The sequence below is a fragment of the Podarcis liolepis genome, assembly GCF_965112155.1.
Source record: "Podarcis liolepis genome assembly, chromosome: 3".
Classification (NCBI taxonomy): Eukaryota; Metazoa; Chordata; class Lepidosauria; order Squamata; family Lacertidae; genus Podarcis; species Podarcis liolepis.
Window position 1 is genome coordinate 79,903,235 of NC_139557.1, and position 14,441 is coordinate 79,917,675.

General features: G+C 43.0%; 1 protein-coding gene across 2 annotated transcripts in view; it reads right to left on the reverse strand.

Moving 5' to 3' along the window:
• Nucleotides 1–459: 459 nt before the first annotated feature.
• The window catches only part of GREM2 (gremlin 2, DAN family BMP antagonist), a 32,502-nt gene continuing 18,520 nt past the window's right edge, over nucleotides 460–14,441 (reverse strand). Inside the window, exons 2-3 of one of the 2 annotated variants that reach the window (XM_083497007.1) lie at nucleotides 4,251–4,326; nucleotides 460–2,970 (exon numbers count right to left, since the gene is read on the reverse strand). In XM_083497007.1, coding sequence (XP_083353133.1) covers nucleotides 2,457–2,970; nucleotides 4,251–4,285 — 549 coding nt within the window. In that variant the 5' untranslated portion in view covers nucleotides 4,286–4,326 and the 3' untranslated portion in view covers nucleotides 460–2,456. Of the gene's footprint in view, nucleotides 2,971–4,250; nucleotides 4,372–14,441 lie in introns of both variants that reach the window. The other variant, XM_083497008.1, reaches the window with a different exon arrangement.

Sequence of the window (14,441 nt, forward strand, 5' to 3'; positions counted from 1 at the left end):
GATCAAGGGGGCTTTGTGAGAGAGCAAGAAAAGGGTGGAGCCCCCTCAATCAGCAGATAAAGACAAGGTTTAGAGTAAAGAGAGGAAAGGAAGGAGTTATGTGTGCTAGAAGCTAGATGCAAAAAGGCAGCAGGCTGAAAAGGCAGAGAGGGAAAAGGCTGATTTCTGCTTGAATCCAAAGCTGTGGCTATGGAAGAAACAGGACCCTTTTGGGCTGCTGATGCTGCAAATCCCTCCATCACAGGTTCAGGTTGCATATATGTGCAAATAAACCATATAGCATAAAGACATCAACGTCTCCACTGTGCTGGGCAAATGCCTGGAACCCCTGGAATCTTGCCCCACTTGGAAACTGGGGTGGTCTACAACAATATTTAAATTAAGTAGACGAGGGAAACTCCCCAACGAAGGTAGCGCTTGAACCCTGTAGAATACGAAATGATGCAAGGATAGTATGAATTCCATATATTCCTAGAGTATCTTTATTTGTTCTATAATTTAACAATAATACACCTATAAAATAATTACATTATAGTTATAACATTTCTTCCATTTTGTTTTCATTTATAAAACAAAAATTTAAATAGTATGAACCATTACAAGGTCAACTCAACTCTTTCATTTAAGCATAAACTAACCAAAGGGCACATGCCCCCTCCTGCAGCATATATCTCTTTTTTATCACAAATTGGTAAGGAGCCCATCCCCCCACAGGATGCTTTCTTTTCACATTTTTCCTCATGTGGTTACTGAACAGTTACTGTTTTCCAGCCCGAGGAAACCGATATTAGGTTTCATTTCTTCAAGAAGCAGCCATCCTAACCCATAAAAGTGTGTGCATTATGCTACAGGCACTCTAATCTTCCTCTCCCTTCCACTTTGTCCAAAATGTGCTTTGGTAAACCTTAGAGTAAGTAGTGGAATAATGTTCGACAACGGCAATCTCCAAAGCAAGCCTCAGCCTTCTCTGCTGTGCATTCCCAACTGCAGATCTGCCATTGTGTAACACCAAGGGAGGAAAAAAAAATTATATAGGGCCAGCATACCTGCCCAATCCCTCCTACCCGTGCCAATCCCCATAAACCGATTGGTGAGCACTAACAGAGATCAGTCCCCCAAAGCCTCTTAAAACAGCCGGTCTCACATAATAGAGAACTGTGCCACTGAACCCTTGAGTTGGCACCAAACCCACAGCTCGAAGCAAACAATTTTGTTAACCCCTTTAGTGGTCATATCCGAGGGAGCGTAGGAAAATAGTCCTCAAACCACTGGACTCCTTCAGCTGCAACTGCCGTGAATGCAAAGTTCCAAGATACGCAATAGGTCACGGCTTTTGGTGTTGCCCAACCAATTTAGGAATCTCAACGGCCACATTTGGAACATACTAAAACCTAGCATGAGACACTGAATGAAATCAGGATGACTGGGTCACTTCACACAATACATTTTCCCTACATAGATACAATTCTGCTCATTGGAAATAACGATTGGTTTAAATTACTCTTTGTGTTCATCTCAGTAACAAAGAAATGCAGGATTTTGCTTTTCTGCTACTGTGTTTCAATAGGTTAAACACAATGTTGTTTTCTTCCCCAAAAGTAGTGATTCAACACAGGTTAGGGTAAGGGAATTGAGGGAAGGAAAAAATTAAATTAATGCAAAATCTACTGAGAAAATAAACACTAGCAAAACTCTGTAATTTTCAGGGAATAATCTGGCCCAACACATTAAGGTGTTTTGTTTTAGCCCTTCAAATACTTTGTCATCTCCCAAAATATATGTGGTTATGTCTATATTAACAAGTTAACAACAATTTGCTATAGCTGCATTACAAGTGAAACATTGCTGTAGAAACGTGAGGCAATCTAGCTGAAAATATGCATAAATCCATTTTCGGTCTCTTTCTCTGTCGGAAAGTGGCAGGTTGATTATCTCCATGGAAGATAAGGCCCATGTGCCTTATCAGTCAGACCAGACAGAACATAGTTGTCCATAACTGTTCTTTACTATATGTATCCATGTCAGCATTACAGCCCAAGAAAAACAGCATTAGGCAGTCAAAATTGAAGTGAAAAGTCCCCAAAATGAGAGGGAGAAGCTATGAAGAATTCACCGGACCTCTCTCTTCATCCAAAAGGATGGATGGAGTGAAGGCCAAAAGGTTTCCCACACAGTGGAAGTGTTAATTTTGGATTTAAACCCCTGGCCACCCAAACGTTCATTTCCACATTTGATGCTGACTTCACCTTGAGTGACACAGACCCAGTGGCAAAACATCTGCTTTGGTAAATAGATTATGAACTCTCTGAACAGACCAGCCAAAGCAGCCTTTACTTCCAGGTGGCCAATGGCGCTGCTCCAGAAATGACTCGACCAGGAGGAGGAAAAACAACCATCTCATTTGTCTGTGAAGGAAGAGAGGCCATGGCGACTCTGGCAGGGGCAGCTGCAAGCCCTCACTTTCGCTGCTTGCCTGCGCTGCTCAGGTTCACAGACATGCACCGACATTGCTTGACTTTCTGGATTTTCTTAAGTCGGAAAGGTGGGTCTAGTTCAGGGCATTCTAGCTCCACTGTGAAGGAGGTCACCTTCTGGGGCTTGCAGAAAGCGCAGGACTGAAATGACTCCTCCTCTTTTTTCACGTGGCGAGGGATATAGAAGGAGTTGCACTGCCCGTAGCAGAAGCGGTTGATGATGGTGCGGCTGAGGCAGCCCTCCTCGCTGACTGTCTGCCTCAGGGCCTGCGTTTTGCACCAGTCACTTTTCAGGTACTTCCTCTCTGTGACCACCAGGGCCTCCTGGCTGGAGGCCAGCACTTCTTTGTGCAGATGCTGCCGCCGCTCCGAGTTGTTGCTTCTGCTATCTTTGTACGGGGAGGGGATGGCTCCTGCAGGGCGATTCTTCCTGGTTTCCGACACTTGAACCAGAGTAGACACAAGAAACAAGGAGAAAGCTAGTTTCCAAATCATCCTGCAATAAAACAAGACAATCAGGATAGAAGATGCAAATCCAAAAAATAAATAAATAGACAGTGTCTTTTAAAATGCATAGGAATGAGATTGTCATCCATAAAGTAAAAAAAGGAAAAGGAAAGGCATGCCAAGATTTGCTTATAAACCACCAGAGCACTTATTCTAAGTGGCCCTAATAGATAGAAGAACAAACACGTACAGCCATAGAAGAAACACAATGTTCCCCACTGTTTGCATACCCTCCAATATTTCCATCCCCAAAATCAGGATGTCAGGAGGGGCACACATTCTGGTCTGGCACTCTGGCAATTGGCAGCAGGATCATGCCACAGCACCTTCTGGTCCAGCGCTGGTGGACCAGACTCTGGTGGTCTGACCTGTGCCAGACCACCAGGCCCAAAAATGGGACATTCTTTGATCCAAAGAGAAGCCAGGATTGGCTTCTGTGATCTGGGATGTCCCACTTAAAACAAGACACTTGGCAAGCATGCGTTTCTCCCCTCTTAGTATGCTCTTAGTTGCACATGAGGATATTCAGGAGTACGGGAAAGTACAAAGAAGCACCATCAGGAAGGGATAGAGCTGCCAAGTCCTATAAGCTTGCAGTCCTGGTGCTTCATTTTTAAAGCAACACACTGATTAGTTATAGGCAACACACTAACTACCTAGCCCAATAATGGCATGAAGAAAAGCAGGGCCACAATTCATTAGTCCTCTACATAGCAACATACTCAGCTCTGAACAGTAAATCTCAAGCTCAGAGGAGGTGCATTGCAGAAAGGTGATTACATAGCAATTGTGTCTGGGTGACTGAAACAAGTTGGCCAAGTTCAACTGTTTCAGGGAAGGGCAACCCAAACCATTCACTAGCCAATCTGGCCATGGGAACATTTATTTCCAAATTGCCTCTGAGAGAATTTGCTCTAAATTTGCCTTACTGTGATTCTAGAAAAATAGAATCAAGCCCTTTTCTTCTTCCTTGGCAGTCTAATGGCTAGTTCACCACTGAGGGGATGCAATCTTGAGAGGATGCAGGATGGCTGTTGGGCTAGGTTTATGGGAAGGGATTGTTTATGAGAAATGGCATCTTCCTTGAAGATGTGCAGTTAATGTGATTTGCATGATCATGATGGTGCAACTGAACAAGTATGGTCCAGCCTTTAAAGATGTGGGAAGATGTGCATATTTTATGCTGATTCTGTGCATGAATGTACAGGTTGGTGCATAAGGGAGAGTGGGAGTTGAAATTGGCATGGAAAAGTGGGGGGGGGCACTTACCTAAGCAGAGAATTGATATCAAAGTCTTGAGCCATTCAGTCTGACCTTCCACAGGTATAGAATGTGGTCTTGCTGCCTGAAAAAGAAAGCAGCAATTATTTTATGCTAGTGAAACGGGTGACTAAAGGTTTGTGTATGACACATTCAACTGAGCTACACTAAGTACCCCTTCTTCCTAAAGACATTTCTTGCTAAATATCACAGATTTCAGAATCACATGGAAATCTATGATGCTCACTTACAAATTAGTGTGTTTGGGATCATGGCCAGAATGGGAAACTATTACGTTCTCCAAAAGACTCCAGCCAGTCTTCAGGGAAGTTATAGCTCTCTCTACTTGACCGAATACTAGGTTATCATGGCCGAAACCATGGGATGTTAACTGGATGTTCAGGCCAAATTCCTTTTCAATCAGCTAATTACAGCTTTCTCTGGAGATGCAACTGAATCTCGTATTATTCCTTTCCTTCCTTTGTTGCCAGCCCCAGAAACATACAAACAATGAGTCAGAGCTCATTTGATTATTCCAAAATCACGCTATTGGAAAATGAACGTGCCCCATTACTTTGAATTCTAGGCTTTCTGTGCATGCTGTTTGGGATATATAACAGCTAGAAAGTAAAATAGTTACTGACTGGCTAGCATTTTGCACTACGTTGTTTCCGGGTTGGTCATGTGAATCTAAAACCCTCTGTGAACATTCTGGCTGTCAAACAATCCAGAAATAAGGCTTTCCTTTCTGCCCCTCAGAAAAAAGGGCTTCCACAAGAATTCTGGAAAACCTGAAAAGAGGAAGGGCCTAGCAAACATTGTGCACCTTTTTCATGAATTATTTGGGAAAGGGAGACATTTCTCTACACAGTGACCCTACTACAGCTACATCTTCTACTGTGTCCCATTCTTTATTTGCAGACTGACATAGAAACGTGTCTCTGCTCCCTCCCACAGTTCTACCCTTAGTAATAATATTTAGTTCCTGAACCTTCTTAAAATGATTGTTTCACTGCACTGTTCCTGCAAGAGATCCCATTGGCTTTCCCCAGCATTGGTGTAGACAGAAGTCTGCTCAGACCACAGCATCCTGTAAAGATAGCCCAATACATTTGGCCTCTGAAGCAGAAAATCTGAGTGGTTCTACAGTGGGGTAAGAATTGTCAGTTTACTATCCCTTGCTTAAAGGCTCCCCCAAAAATCTGCCACCTGAAGTAGTCAACCTCACTCAGCCTAACGGTAGAGCTTGCAATTTCTGGTGGCGCCACAGAAACGGCTATGAGCAGCAGCAATTCCATATTGGTTATTTAAAAAAAAAAATGGATTTGGGGACCAAACTTGTGCTTTTTATTTAATTCAATAGCCCTTACATTCTAGGTGGAAGCTATTTCTATAAGCTGCTACAATTTAAAGCCTTAATTATGAAACCACAGTCAGGTGAGCCCTATTCCTCTAGAAGCAAAGAAATGGAAATGGAGAAAGCAAGCTTTTACAATCTTCAAAACAAAGGCACAAAATGTTTATAGTGGGAATGAGATTGGTGCTTTTCTCCCTTAGGATAGGAGGGCTTTCATCCTTTTATTATGTTCTTTGTCTAAATAGCCCTTAATGATATGCTCCTACCACAGCAAGGGATGTCAATTTTTAAAAACTGTTTAGCTCACGTAAGACTTTGCTAATCTGCACAGTTGGTAACCAGCACTGAAAGGGGATTTCCTTCTGGCACCGAAGTATAGAGAGAGGAGTGCTTAACTGCAGGTTTATTTAAACTTCAAATTAACTCCTTTCTTCTGACAAGATGTGGAGCTGCAAGTAACGATCATTATCAGACACACCTTTCACAGGCAAGACAGTGGACATTTGTCTCACTGGTTTTAAAAGCATAATTTGAGGCTCCTTCATCTCTGACAACAGGTATATTTATCTATTTATTACATTTTCACCTGGCTCTTCCTCCAATAAGTTCTGTGCCCCCCCCACCTCCAATACACCATTTTATCCTTGCAACAATTCTGTGAGGTGGGCTAGATGGGGAGATATGGGTTGGCCCAGGGTCACCCCACTGGTTTCACGGCTGAGTGGCCATTGGACTCTCCTCAGTCCTAATCTGACTGTCTTAACCACTACACCACCACAATGGCTCTTTCTGTTTCAGAGAGTTTGCAGCACAGTTTACAGCTTCTACTGTGTATGGCCTCATCACATCCCTGAAAGACAGGTCATAGGCTGTCAGACCCAGATGCAGAAGAGTTTGTGGAGGAAAAGGCTGAATGAAACATAAACTGCTAGCTTATCCTAAGCCAGACAATTAGTCCATCCAGCCCAGCACTGGCTACTCTGCCTGGTAGCATCTTTAACCAAGGCGTTTCCCATCACCTGTTATCTTTTACACACACACACACACACACACACACACACACACACATCCAATAAGGTATGCTAAGGATTAAAGTTCATATGTGCTCTACTCCTGACCTATCAAATAAGGAGCAGAGTTCTAGCTAAGTATACGCAAGGCACTGGAAGAGGCAATATTGAGGCAAGTCTGTGATAGGGAACAGAGGCTGGCGAAGTAACTTTTTCAGGCCAGATAGCAGGCCTGATTAGCAATTGTAGAGAACTGGATTTTGTCTCATGAGTTATCCTGGCCTGTTAAGATTCACAAGGTTCTTGCACGTGCCTCCTTCAGCCTGAGCTCAGGGACAGCACCCAGCTTGAACTCCTGTCTGACAAACTCAGTGCAATGTGCTTGGTGCATGAATGAATACATAGCCCATAATACAGAAGGAGGCCAGTTCTTGAGGTCTAACCACTAGAGAAGGCTGTGTTCCTTCATCACAGGGAGAATAGCCCAGGCCTGGCACATAGAGGTTTATATAATATCTGCAGAGCAGGGTAAAGCCTGGCAGGCAGCAGTTGCAGTTTGGGTGACTTCAGCATTAGTTACTAGATAAGCCATGACTGGCAACCTCTCCTTGCTACACAGCTATTAAGTGTGCAGAATTACACTTCAACGCAGCCTTGGGGTTTCCATCAGCACTGGGCTTTGGCAGGCATAGACTACAGGCCAGCTCTTCCAGTCTTGCTTGCTCTGAAGTCAGGGGCCTTGAAACAGTCACCTCACACACAATGTTCAGCCAACACAATAACATTTTAAATATCGTGATTTGAAGATTAAACAGGGGCCCTCTGTTTTATGAAAGAGCTCTCTGGCTCCATGGAACACCATAGTCTTGTTAAGTCCTTTCCTTTAAAAAATAGAATAGAATCATCCACTGGTTGCAATGGGACTGGGATCCTCCCAGGAATTAAAAGGCTGTTGAAGAATGTTGCCTTGTCGTTTACAATGTCTGTCTCTCAAGTATTGGGTAATATGCAAAAGACTGCCAGACCTCTGTTCTGTTGAGTATCTTTTGACCTAGCAGAACTCTGGAGCAAATTCATCCGCTCTGTTATCTTCCACACAGCATGGGAACACCAACTGTAACTTCCCACCCTAATAAATAAAGGGGTGCTTTGGGAAGCCAGGGTCTGTGACTGTGGCAACATCAAAAGGGGTTTCTTCCCAACACTAAAGAAGTACTTGTCTTGCACCCCAATACCCCATAAATTGTGGCCCTCCAGATGTTGTTAGGCTCCAACTCCCATCAGTTCGAGCCAGCATGGACAATTGTCAGATATGATGGCAGTTGTAGTTCAACAATATCTGGAGGGTTGCAGGTTCCCCATCCCTGCAACGCACCCTCCCTCCACACACACCATGTAAGGGGCATAAACTTACCAAGGGTGAAAAAAAGTGTCTGGATTATTTGTTTTTTTCTTTGTGGACTGGGAGGCGGAGGTCTTGCTGCTATTAATCACAGACAAGGGAATGTTTTTCTAAACTTCACAAGGCTAGATGAGTGCCTCACATTCAGAAAAACATTAGAAGAAAACTCTGAGGCAAAAGTGGTTTCAAAATGGTGGGAGCTGTGAGGTAAAAAGCACTTATTTCAGTAGGTGCCTGTGACACCTCAGTTTAACTACTGAGCTGGCTCAAGATATTTTTTTCTGACTAAGGTAGAACAACAGATGGCACGTCTGCCCTCACACAAGTCATGGTATACAGTACCTAAGGCTGGACGGGTTATTTTGGCACCTATGGCAAATAATACCATAAACCTTCCTTTTTACCTGGGCTTTTGGCTCTTAATTTGAAAGGTTTACTTTGCTCTGGAGTGTAGGACTCGAACCAATGGCTTCAAGTTACAAGTACAGAGATTCTGACTAAATATTAGGAAAAACTTTCTGACAGTAAGAGCTGTTGGACAGTGGAATGGTCTCCCTTGGGAAGTGGTGGGTTCTCCTTCCTTGGAGGCTTTTAAGCAGAGGTTGGATGGCCATCTGTCATGGATGCTTTAGCTGAGAGTCCTGCATTGCAGGGGATTGGACTAGATGACCCTTGAGGTCCCTTCCAACTCTACAATTCTATGATTCTACTTGTGGCTTCTTTTGGTGGGGCAAGATCTACTAGACCAGTCTTTAATTAGTACAGGTATTTTGTTTTGTTTTAGTTGATTGTATTATTATTATTATTATTATTATTATTATTATTATTATTATTATTATTACAATAGTTGATTGTATTCATTGTAATTGGTTTTAGCATTTCTATTGTGTTTGTAAGTCTCTGTGAGTAAAGCAAGTATCATGTTTATAAAGAAATATTTATGGCACTCTTGCTGTAAGGTATGAGCTTCCTGCATAAAGATACCACAACATCACCCAGAGATGGAGAAGCATCATGAGAGTCTGCCCACACAGTGAGTTCTTTGTACCTCCAAGTGAGTGAAGTTTATGGCTTTGGCCCATCCCACTCAGGCATGGATAAAATGCATCCAGCTACTCATTACGCCATCAGAGCCTGGTCCAGAGATAACATTACTGTTGAGCTCTTGCTCTACACTGACTTCCTGCCCGCAAAGCATATGAATTTAAATATTTCATTAGCGATTGAGAGGCCTGTGCTGACCATATCTTGGAATCCTCTTATATCCCCCAGCTATTAAACGTAAGCACTCTGCTTTGTTTCTGTGTGCATGTGCGCACTACAGTTTTCAAAATAAGATAAAATAGTGAGGGGAGGGGAGGCAAGGAGGCGGTAGCAGGTGAAAACCTTTTGGTAGCTGTACCACAGCTTCTGTGTGATATCTCTGATCTTAGCTACAGTAGGGCCAGCAGATGTTGCCATTTAAATGGAAGACTTTGGGAGATGAATACCCTGGCTGACTTTGATTTAGGGGAGGGATGTCAAATAGTTGTGTGCCACATTCTTCCTGTATTATTATGCTTCTTAGTACCAGGTCTCCATTTGCCATGGATACAGCCATGGCATAGGGCTATCATTAGTTTCCATGGAAACCATGCCTTCTAGAGGGGAAAGAGATGCAAACCAAGGACAAAAACACAAATAAACAAGATAAAGAATATGCAGTGATACAGGGTGCTATAAAATTTTTATTGGCACTTATTTGGAAAGACTGGGCAAGCGAACAGCAATAAAATTTTATACCATAATGAGCACTTTTCTCCAGTTTTGCAGCAGAGGAAAAAGAAAAACGAAAAACAACAATCTAAGGAAGGAAAATCAGACTATTACTGGCCACACTTGTTTATCACATTAGATTCTATGGCTTTAGAAAATACCATCACAAATATTGTTCTGTACAGTCAGAAAGATGTGACCCTAAGCAAACCTGCTCTTCTACTCTCAAACATTTCTAAGCAAATGTCTGCTGTACCCTGCAAAGTCTGCCTGCCAACATGTACAGCCCACTCCTATACCCAGTCAGAAGGAACAAAAACTCAGGTTTATCCACACTAAGAGAAATGTTTTGTTTTTGTTTTTAAAAAATTAAAGTTCTGTGGAAAGAAGACTCTTGGGGAAGGGGAAATTTTAGGTGAACCCCATAGTGTTGGGGTGGGAAGATAACAGATTCCCCCTAAAGTGCCTGGAATTAGCTTGTATCATGTACATGAGCTATGGTCAGCAGGCTATACTAGCCCCTGCAGTTAATATGTGCTTTTGAGAGCTAATGGGAAAAGAAGACATCAGTTTGGCAGAGGGAGGGAGACAGATTGTAATGAGAGGATGAAGATGAAGATGAAGAGAACAGGTACTCATTGTATATGCAGGAGTCTACAAGGTGACTCACATGGATGTGCATATGCAGCACACATCCATTTTTAAAGGGGGAACCCCGAAGTTGTTGACCTTTTTTTACGGAACTGATACCATGCTTATCTCTGCTCAGGAAAAGAAAACAGGAAACATATGGAGCCCAGCGCAACAAACCAGTCCAAGGCGTCAGCATCAGCGACTGAGCAAAGCTGGGCATCTTGTGGTGTAAGCAGCGTGCAATGGGCCAATCCCAGGCGTGCAGGAGGGAGGAGCTGGCCAGCCACCTGAGCACCTCGCTGGCTCGCTCACCCCCAAACTCACGGTGCAGAGGCATCTGCAGTAGAAGAGCCTGCCGCGATGCTCCGACCGACGGGCGGGCTCTTCCCTGGACTCCGACTCTCAGGCTCCAGACTCTTGGCCTGGCACCCCTGAGAGCCCGGCACCCGAGTGCCCCGCACCCCTGGTGCCTATGGTTAAGACGGCCCTGAATGTGCATGATTATGAAGAGGCATGGTTGCCTCACAGAAAATTTCATTTCCCAGAAAATGGAAGAAGCTACAAAAGGGTCATATCTCTTGGACCTGGTCCTCTCCAACAAGGAGGAACTGATTGATGAAGTGAAAGTCCAGGGAAGCTTGGGAGGAAGTGATCATGTCCTCTTGGGTTTCATGATACACAAGCAAGCGAAAGCTAACTAGTCGGATGTGCACTCTGAACTTTAAGAAGACTGATTTCAGAAAGCTTAAGGAACTACTGAGTGAAGTCCCATGGTCAGAATACTCAAAGAAAAGAGTCCAAGATGGATGGGAGTTTCTTAAAGGTGAAATACTGAAGGCACAAAGGAAGACAATTCCAACAAGAAAGGAAAGAGGCACCTAAATGTGTGGCTGCATAAGGAGCTTACAAATGGACTGAGATGTAAGAAGGGAACATGTAAGAAATGCAAGGAAGGAGAAATCACAAAGGAACTGTTGCAAGTAGCCAACAGTTGCAGAAAGAAGGTCAGATGGGCGAAAGCTCAGAGTGAGCTCAGGTTTGCAAGAGAGGTTGAACAAACAAGCAAAAAGCCCTACATTGCCAGGGACATGAGTGCTTCAAGAACTGTCTCTTCTCATATGAATATGTCCTCTGTTTGACTACAAAGACCTTTCTCAGTGTCTTCCTCTCTCCTCCCCTCCTCTCTCCCAAAATGCAGTGGGTGTCCATAAGGGAAAGGCTTTTTCTGTTGGGGCACCCAGACTGTGGAATAGCCTGCCTAGAGAGGTATGCTTGGCTTTTTAGGATGTTTAGAGACAGCGAACAGTACTCTTTGAGTGACCTTGTGTACACTGCTGTTCATTCATGAAATAAATGCATGGAAAATCCACCAGACAAGTGTGATCCTTCCGCCTGATTTGGATGGAACGATGACTCCATCTTGCACATCACTAAATATGAGAAAATGATCTTAAAAAGATGGCATGCGTTTTTGCATATTGCTAATTTATATTTATAGAGGCAAAATTATAAATAATTACTATATAGAAATTTCATATGTATCACCATAGTAGATTGTGACCAGGCAGCCAGCATGTCTACTCAGTCTGCTATCTAGGTATTAACTGCTGATGGGTGACTTCAAGGTCCCTGTTCTCCTCTTGTTGGCTCTTTATCTTTAAACAGGACTTGGGCAGGACAGCCCTTCAAACAGTTGACTCCTTCAAAGAGAGGTCCGGCCTCTGCAAAGTAGGGCACAATGCTCACCCACCCTTGACCAGCCATGTGTATATTAATGCAAGTGCTTACCCAGCTCATACAGCTCATACACCACTTCCATGGTGTCAAGTTCAAAAATTTGGTCATCACCTGACATGACCAGTTGAGGAGAATATGCAGTCCTAGCATCATTCATATTGCATCTTACATGAACCCGGTGAGCTATGTGAATTCTTACTTGTGGCACCTGAATTGCACAGGGTATCATATGCAGATGTCCTCAAGACTGGCCCTGGCCCGGCTAAGGTTCAGCAGGTTATTGCAGGCCCGAAATGTCAAATCTGGGCCACAGTTTTTCTAGTATTGTTCAGCACTGCATTGGTTTATCTGTAACTCTGATTGGAAGGCAAATGTTCACTCAGTAGGCTACAAAGGGCTTTCTGCTGCCTCTATTGTATACTACTTCTCTCTTATTTAATACACTGCAGTAGCTGAAAGTATGGCTTAGAATGAGATCCGCATATTTTCTTCAAAGGTTAGGCAACAGCTTTTTTCTAAAGACAGCCAAATGTGACAAAAATGTCACCATTTTAAAAGGCACTTTTATTTAAGAAGGTCCAATCGTGAGCCAACCATTTTGTGGAATTGCAATCAAATAATTGTAGAAATTTTAAATTTGTTTTTAGGAGTAACCTTTTGCATTTTTTTCCATTGTATATTGTGGTGTTCACTGCTTAGGTAGCTTCTGGCAGTGAAGAAGTTTATAAATCTGTGAAACAAATGAACAAAATAGTGAGGAAGCTTTTGAACTCTCCAAAAGTCTTCAGGCTGGGTGCTAAGTAAATTGGGGGAGGGGAGAAACTGAGGGGGAAGCTTGATGTTGAAGCCACAAAGTCTGCATTTAGTCACAGTAGCAAGATAGAGTGTAGGATGAGCTAGCAGACTTTATTGGATTAGGATCAACTAGGTGTCATGCTAGGATTGCTGGGGCAATGAAACATACAAGAGCTAATCCCACAGTTTTGAAAATATAAAATCCAGCAGTTACTCAGCTCCATCCTAAAACTGTGACTAAATGTAGACTTTGTGGCTTCAAAATCAAGCCAATTTTTACTCTCTCTCCTCCTAACCATGGATTCTGGATTATTATTTTTAAGGATGAAAACAGCTTTCTTCTCTCTCTCTCTCTCTCTCTCTCTGTGTGTGTGTGTGTGTGTGTGTTGGAGAATATTTATTTTCTAGTATACTATGTTCCTGCACCAGCACTGCACAAGTTGGAATGGGAGGAAATGCAGACGTCACACAGAATCAGTTTCCTCAGGAGATGCTTATTGGTGGTAAAGCTGGTGGCAGGTGCTCTTCTTTTTGCATCCCTCCCTTCGATATATAATTAAATGCAGCATACTAGGGTCCCTTTAAACATCATGACCTCCCTTACGGTCCACTGCAGTCTCTTAACAGCAAGCAATAGTGTTTTCCTGCATAAGCATCTATAAGACATGGTTTGTTTATTTGCCCATTTAATCCAATATTATCTTCAATAATACCCCCCTTCAAAGTATACTTATATTATATGTAAAACAAGTAAAATATGAATTAGTCCTGCATTTGGCACACTTTAGCTGCCCCCCCCCACTTCCTTCTTGGTGAACCACTAGTAAACATTAAGGTCTTCGATTAACCATAGTTTTCTGTTAGTGCAGAAATGGGAACCTATGATTACCAGGTTTGGAACAAGCCAGAATCAAAACTCAAACCATGGCTTAAAATCCTGGTTTGTTCTGAACCTAGTAACCACAGTTTCCTGGTTTGACATGACAGGAGATTATTGTTAGTTGGTCTTCCTTATTTATCCTTGTGCCATGAAGGGAAAGGGTGGCACAAAGACAGAGTGTCTGGGCAGACTAGTTCAATATATACACAGCTTTTGGAAGGGTGAATTTTTGTCAACCAAGAAAAAGAAGGCTTGTCTGAATAGTTCCCAAGTATAATCAGTACAGCTTGCATGTGAAGTTGTTCAACCTGATCTGAAGAAACAAAAGTGAATGCACAGACCACTGCTTTGCCCTTGAGTTCCAATGTGATTCTGCTCCTCTCAATCCCAGCAAACTGCCGTACCAGGCAAATTATTTAAGCAACACAGAGCTGACCCTAATCTTCCTTTGGTGCAATGTAAACCCCGGAACAAATGAAGAATTCAGTGACTGTACCATAGAGCAGTAATTACAGCTTATCTATTAGGAGTACGTCTTGGTTACATGGCAAGCCTGTGCTGCAAAAAAAAATAAATCCTACCTATAGTGATGGATTTAATTTTTGAACAACTCCTGGGAAACCGTATCGGC